The sequence below is a fragment of the Phascolarctos cinereus genome, unplaced genomic scaffold (assembly GCF_003287225.1).
Source record: "Phascolarctos cinereus isolate Bilbo 61053 unplaced genomic scaffold, phaCin_HiC Scaffold_4;HRSCAF=312, whole genome shotgun sequence".
Taxonomy (NCBI): Eukaryota; Metazoa; Chordata; class Mammalia; order Diprotodontia; family Phascolarctidae; genus Phascolarctos; species Phascolarctos cinereus.
The window spans coordinates 263,668,467-263,675,932 of record NW_027555847.1 but is presented as its reverse complement, the minus strand read 5'-3'; the positions used below and the strand labels follow the sequence as shown (position 1 = coordinate 263,675,932).

At 35.8% G+C, this 7,466-nt stretch overlaps 1 protein-coding gene across 1 annotated transcript in view; it reads right to left on the bottom strand.

Moving 5' to 3' along the window:
- Positions 1-1,281: 1,281 nt before the first annotated feature.
- The window catches only part of MELK (maternal embryonic leucine zipper kinase), an 86,064-nt gene continuing 79,879 nt past the window's right edge, over positions 1,282-7,466 (bottom strand). Inside the window, exons 15-17 of the mRNA XM_021004634.2 lie at positions 6,552-6,720; positions 3,464-3,567; positions 1,282-1,870 (exon numbers count right to left, since the gene is read on the bottom strand). Coding sequence (XP_020860293.1) covers positions 1,693-1,870; positions 3,464-3,567; positions 6,552-6,720 — 451 coding nt within the window. The 3' untranslated portion in view covers positions 1,282-1,692. The remainder of the gene's footprint in view (positions 1,871-3,463; positions 3,568-6,551; positions 6,721-7,466) is intronic.

Sequence of the window (7,466 nt, the reverse complement as noted above, 5' to 3'; positions counted from 1 at the left end):
GGGTTGCTACTATCTTCTCACCTCCCAAAGAAAGGACTCTGCAGACACAAGAGGATGGGTTCAATTTAAAGCTACTTATCAGGTACATATTAACATAAGCTACACAAGTCAGTCCACAAAGTAATCTCAGCAACTAACAATATTTACAAACAGATAAGGAATATGAATTTTAAGTCTTCTTTTAAGTTAAAGCACTGGGGGAAGCAACCCAAGAAACAAAAAATAGATTAGCAACAACCCTATTCTAAAATAAATATTGCCAGACATTTCCTCCCTTTACTTGCAGAATTAAGTTTTAGCTAAGAAGAATTTACTGACTCTAAAATGACTGGGCCAGGCTAGATTCATTTTCTTCTTTAAAAAGGCTTTTGTTTTTGTTGATGTTGAAGACTGTAAAGAGATCATGGAGGAACAGCAAGAGATGCAGAAGGGATCTGGACCCAATCCCTGCTGACTCTATTCTGGAGCATGCCATGATGCTTCTCAAATTACTTTAATGTTTCCATGCATCTGTGATCTCCTCAATATGGCTATTCCTTTCAATGATGCAGATTTGCACCCATCCAGGCCTTCTCATCCTGTGTGACTCTTGCTCATCTCCTCCCACAAATGGTCCACCTCACCATGGAGATCAATGGAACTGTAATGCAATCGTGCAGTTACAGTACTTATTTTGTTAGATCCAAAATGACTAGTAGCAGAATCTCTAACAACGGTGATTCTAAACTCATAATGATCCTGCAGTTAACTGAAAGTGAAAAAATCCAGTTGAGAAGGAAATTAGTATAATGAAATGTTCGCTATTGCTTAGGAAAAGTAGCTATTCATTCTTCAGACAGTTCAGTCCAGTAAAAGCTATATTAAAAAAGTCCAGTAATTCTAGTGCTAACCTTCAAGGCCAATATTAAAGTTAAACATAAATATAAAGGTTAGTCAAATATTTATGCATTCCTACAAGCTTTATTATGTACCTACTATGTGTAAGGCCCTGTGGTAAGATTTAGGGAGATTATCATATTGTAATATAATATGTAAATTCATAGTTCAAACACTACAATTGTAGGCTTAATATATTTATTGATGACAATTCTATTTTATTCAACATATTGAGCATGTTGTTTAACTCTGATAACCACAGCTGTGACTTAGTTAACGATCTCCATAAATCCTACTTAGAACAGATATAGGAAACAATTATGCAAATTAATTCTTATCTGTTTTTCTGCCCAAGGCATACTTGATAACTGATAAAACATACCAAAAATGGTCTTTACTTAAGAGTTAGAAAGACATTCAATGTTTTATTCAGATGATAATCTCAAGTACAAAAAAAAAGAGCTATATGCTTTATTCATTAAGTTGTTTTATTCCAGAAAGAAACTGCACATCAAAGGCATAGTTACAGGCTCACATTCACAAAAGGAAGTGAAAATAACAAAGTCAACAGTTATTAATATGCAAAGGTACATGATTAAAAAAGACAGTAATGTATAACAACAGATGGGATTGCCTTAAATTCATACATAAAATGTCTTACGTTTAAAAAGAAAAAAGACATTGGTTCTTACAACAATCCTTTTTGGATACATTTTTGGCTCCAATGGACTAAAATTCAAACTGATCAAGCCATGGTCTCAGTGGAGTAGTCTAACATCCACATTTAGCCCGCAGGCTATACAAACCATGCATCAATTACACCTTGCAGCTAGAAAGGATGTCTTCGACTAATCTCTTGTAAACCCAAGCATCACCCTTAAGCCTTTGCCTCCTGATACCCACCACCTCAGGTTTGCTAAGTTGGCATACTTCTAGCTCAAACTGCATTGTCACTTTGCCAAAATCTGACTGTGTCTGACACTTCAGTGTATAGCTGTGAAAAACAAGATAAGAAAGTAGTTAATAGGAGAGCCATGAACAGTCTGGGTGACATATAAGACAATTCTGAGCCTTTATGAGGCTAATGGATAAAACAGAGAATCGTTTCACATCAAGTAACACATATTAAGGTTGTACAGTTTCAAGCCAACATGGTTATTATGATTCACAAATGTGACTGGGGCTTCTGCTGGAAACTGAATAAGGATACTAAGGAGGAATTAAAAAAAAGCTTTACTAGAATTCTGCCTTCCTCCAAATAAAATAGCTTCTTTTACATTATAATACTGGTAGGTTTATTTTTTGCATTTTTTTTAAATATAACCACATACCAGGCTATTTTCACACATTCTTCTAGTTTCACCCAAACAAATCTTTCAGTAGAGTCAACTTTAAATGTTATGCCACATTCACTATGGAATCAAGTACATGAAAAGCCATTTTGTCTTGTTGTTTTGTGAATAGCTGTCCTTTGCATATTAGGATATTATTGACCTCTTAATAGGAATTTTTTTTTACTTTTCCCCACAAAAGGGTTATGTTTATCACAACACATAATGAGAATGGTCCATTTCTAAGGATCCGCTTAGCTTCAGACAAAAAAACCCTCACCCTCATTTATTGGAAGATTGGTGAACTCATTTTGTGATGAGGTTAAAAAAGAATTTCAAGCAATAATTATGACACTATTTGACCTGGCATATATTCCTAGTGTTTGCTATTACAGTGTTCGTTTTAGACTTAACATATCTTATTTTAAGCAACAGTTGAGTTGCAAAAGGTATAAACAGAACTTATGTAAACCAAATCATGTTTTGCAATCATTGAAAGTGCACGAATGCTTTATCTACACTTATGACTGAACCTCCAAAGTTCTAAAATTCAGTCTCTCTTAGTCCAATTTATCCCATATTCTTATGTAAAAGTAACCTTTCCAATACATAACCCTCATCATGTCACTTCACTGCTCAAAGGTTTTCAATGGTTCCTTATCATCTCTGGCATAAAATCCAAATTCCTTAGCCATATACTCAAGGCCCTACATAAAGTATAGCTTCTACCTGCTTCTCTAGTTTTAACTCATCCTACCCCCTTTCAATAACCCTATACTTCCATCCAACTGACCTACTCATTATTTCCCCCAGACCCTATACCAGTGTTTCCTTTACCAAGTATATGTGAGAAGTAAAAAAGTCCTTCAGAGGAAGGACAGCTGACTTTTGGATGGGGGGATCCAGGAAACCTCCTTAAGAAGGTAGCTTTTGAGTTGAGCTATAAACAATAGAGTAGTGTTTCTGCAGAGCAGAAGCAGTAGAAGTAAAGTATTTAAAATTAAAAGTAAAATAGAATAAACTAGAAATAAACTATGAAAAACTGCAGCTTTTTTTTTATAAAATGGTTTGACTTTATCATCTAATGTAACTTAAATTTATGTAATATTTTATGGTTTATTAAGCAAGTATTATCATCCCCATTTTCTGGATAAGGAAATTGAGACTCAGAAAAATTAGGTAAGAAGTATCAGGGCTGCGATTCAAACCCAAGTGTACAGAGTCCCTTCACACTCCATCATGAGTTTGGTACTTACCCCTTCTGCACAAAGTCAACATGCTTTTTTGGAAGGACAGAAATTATTTCAGCCAAGAGTTGATCTGGATTCACTAATCTGGTTGTGGTCACATTATAGTGAACCTAAAAGAACCAACAGCAAACAGAGGCCTCATTATCACCACTATTATTATCCTGTAATAATTCCTGTCCACTCATAACATCGGACTTAGAGATCCACAGGCTCGCCTTTCAAATACTACCATAAAAATCCCAACATAATATGTAGACAAGGGTAGCTTGGTGAAATCCCAAAATGTAGTTTTTGGTTTTAACATTCTCTCCTATTAAATGTATTATTTTGTTTTATTTTTTAATCAGAAATGCTAACTCATAGCCAAGTTACCAGATCTAACTTTCCTTCTGTCCTTCCCATACTATAGTAATAATACTAACAAGTACTGAAACATAAATAGAAGAAAACCAAAGCAAACGGTCTGGATAATTCATAATGGTATATACCTCTTCTGGACAACTGATGGTGTCAGAGATCCAAAAATTAGGCAAAAGAATCTATAGTGATACTAAAAGAGCTATGTTGCATAACAGGTATTCCAGTTACACATAATAAATCCAATTATTTCTCCACAGACTTGATCATAAATTTAGAAGTGTTTATCTTCACTTTCTAATTCGTATTCAATAAGAGTAGTTCCTAACTCTTTAGCTTTAAGCTTCTATACTACTCACCTTCTATTACAGTTAATAACCTGAAAATAAGACATATAAAAAGGTTTGCCATTTAAAGGAATCTTTACAAAATCAAGAATTTATCTGATTTTAAATTCATATGTTTACATGTAAAAATAATAATTGCTGACATTTACACAGCAGTTTGTAGTTTGCAAGGGTACTTCCATATATGATCTCTCACAACAGATCTGAAAGGTAAGTACTACAGGTATTTTCATCTCCATTTCACAGAGGACGGAACAGAGGCTCTTGCTCAGAGTATAGCTACCAAGTGTCACAGAGAGATAAGTCTCCGGGCTCCTAGCCTAGGCTCTTCCACTCACAGCACAGCTTCGTGGAGCAGTAGCCTGAGTACTAGTTCCAGATTGGCTATAAAAAGCTGGACTAAATAACTAACTAGCCAGCTACAAAAAGCTGATAATTAAATAACCCCCTTCCTTCTAGTTTTAAAATGATTCTGATTAAAACAAGGCATTGCTGCACATGATGTACTTTTTGAAATAACTTCTAAGACAAACTTATGAAAGAAAATACCTTAGATCGACAAAAAAAAGGGGAAAAAAAGGAAAAACTGAGGGTAAAAGTATTGACTATATTAAATATTCAAAGCTGAATCAGTGAAGTTTTTTGTCAGAATGGTTAAATGGCAATGAATTCTGTATACAACCCTAATGGGTACAACAGGTCATCCTTGTATCACTTTTATAACTACTTTTTTAAAGTACACAAGTATCATGAACATAAATGAAGAGACATTGAAATTTGACAATCACAAGCAAGAAATTATAAATTTCTACTCCTATTTTTTGGCTCCTTTCAAAGAATGTTAGAACCACAAATGGCCCAGGAAGTCATCCAGTCCAACTCTTATTTTATAGATGAGAAAACTGAGGTCCTAAGAAGGGAAATGATTTGCCTAAAGTAACCCAGGTAATTGATAGCAGAGACTGAACTAGAAAACCAGTTCTACAGATTCCCAGGCCAGGGGTCTCTCCTATACACCAAGCCAGATTAACAGCATCTATAATCAAGTTACCTTAATTCTTCTTAGATAAGGTTAGAATTTAAGGAATTTCTACTTAAGAGAAAAAAGTATTTCGTAACACCTTGGTGAGGATAAAGAGAGGTATTAATAAGTAAATCCCTAAAAACTTCAGTGACTAATTATAAGATCATAAGACTTACATGCTTCAGATTAAGAAGGAGACATGAAAAGTCCTAGGGGAACCCAGTTCTCCAACAAAAATTCTAAGCATAGTACAGTTCTAAAAATGTACCATAGGAACGATGATGAAGAAAACTAAAGAAAAATAGCAGTAAGCTCCTCTCTCCAGTCCAGAGCTGTCTAAGAATGTCAGAAGCCTGTCAGCATTTGGGAGAGGAGAAAGCCAGAGATGGGACATGGGCCATTCAGAAGCAGGATGCTTGCCCTATAGCGTAGAAGCAGGACACAGAGCCATGTCCATACGGGTCACTACACAGGGAGAATGGGCTGGGCAGTAGGTGTACACCAGGGTCCTGGCAGACTGAACCACAAAAGAAGGCAAAACCCGAACAGCACTCAGGGAGCTCCAGTGCTACAGCAGAAGATGGGCCAGTAGGGTGCCCAGTAAGCACCAGCAAAGGGCCTTGCAAGGAGTCTTGTAACCAGTACAATCAATGCCATCTGGCTAGGGTCTATCAGGACCATAACAGGGGATACAACTTATTTTAGGCAGGAGACTGTGCAAGGAATAAATAGACAAAGACTTAAGCCAAAACCGTTGCTGGGTACCAGGAGATAGACCCAGAAGCCAAGGATTCCAGGAGAAGGTGGGACCTCACCCCAGACACCCAATCCAAAACCACGGTGGCAAGAGCATTCAGACCATATGGGTCAAAATCAAACAGGACCTAACATCCAAGAGTATAGGAGGAAACAGAATCTGGCCCTGGCATAAAGTCTCAATCCAGAAACTGAGGCTGGCAATATAATTAAACAAAAGGAAATGCTGAACACAACAGAGAAATATTGTGGGTTAACAGATGACCAAGAAGCAAACAGATTAACTCCACATGTAAGGAAAAAAAAGAGAGGAAGAAAGATGTAACAGAAAAAGAAGATATAAGAAAGAAGGAAGAAATCAATATTTTTACAAACTTGGGGTAAGCGAGAAGATATATATATAGAGAGAGATATATATAGATATATATATATAAAAGCACAGAGGAAAGGTTTGGGGGAAAGAGCATCTCATGAACTCCATTCTTATCTGAACCAAAGAAGGGTTGACTTCCCCCTCCCCCCAACATGGAAATTTGGGGTAGAAATACATTAAACTCAATGGTAATTAAGCTCAATGTATATTTTCTTTGCTTTTTGAAAGTAAATTTACCCTTAGCCTTCTTGGCCCATCTCTAGAAGATCCTTTCTTCTTGTTTGGAGTGAGCATTGTAATCATTTTATCCAATCCCCTTTCAAGACTTCCAAACATCTTGGTTCCTTTTCTCTTTTGAGGACTGTCTCTATGTGCTTGATTAAGATCCAATTCCACTGAACGGCATCTTAAAAAGAAAAATTTAGCCAGAAAATTAGTTATTGGCCTAACATTATTCAACATACTATCCTTTATATAACAAGTTTATGTCAACTTTCTGCAAAAATCTCCATAATGGCAGACCCTCTCACTTGAAACAAAGTTTCAGCAAAACCTTTATGGCAAGACCTTTTTAAAATTAAGTGTTTAATAACTATGAAGAGTATAAAAAAAAGCTAGTTGTTGAAACATTTACATTTTTGGATTAATTTTACTCCTAAATCTAACAACACACAAACAACATACTCAATAAGAAGAACGTGGTTGTTTGTAAAGTGTTCCCAATTACACAACAATACTGGCTGCAAAAATCCTCCTGTTAAGATGCTTCCCAACAATTTATTTTGTTTATTTATGTAAGCTGGCATTTTTAGTTTACTTAAAAATTGAGTTTTGTTTGTCAAATTGTTGGCAAAGTGGATAGACCACTGGGCCTGGAATCAGGAAGACCTGAGTCCAAATCCAACCTCTGACACTTGCTTACTGTTTGACCCTGGGCAATTCACTTAACCTCTGCCTTGGTTTCTTCATCTGTAAGATGGAGATAACAATAGCATCTATGTCCAGGTTGTTGTGAGGAAAAAATGACATAATAATTATAAACCATTTAGCACAACACCAGGCACATAGTAAGTGCTATATAAATGTTAGCTATCATTATTATTATATGTCTTTGTAATCTTGAGATAATCAACAAAACTATCTATGGACAAA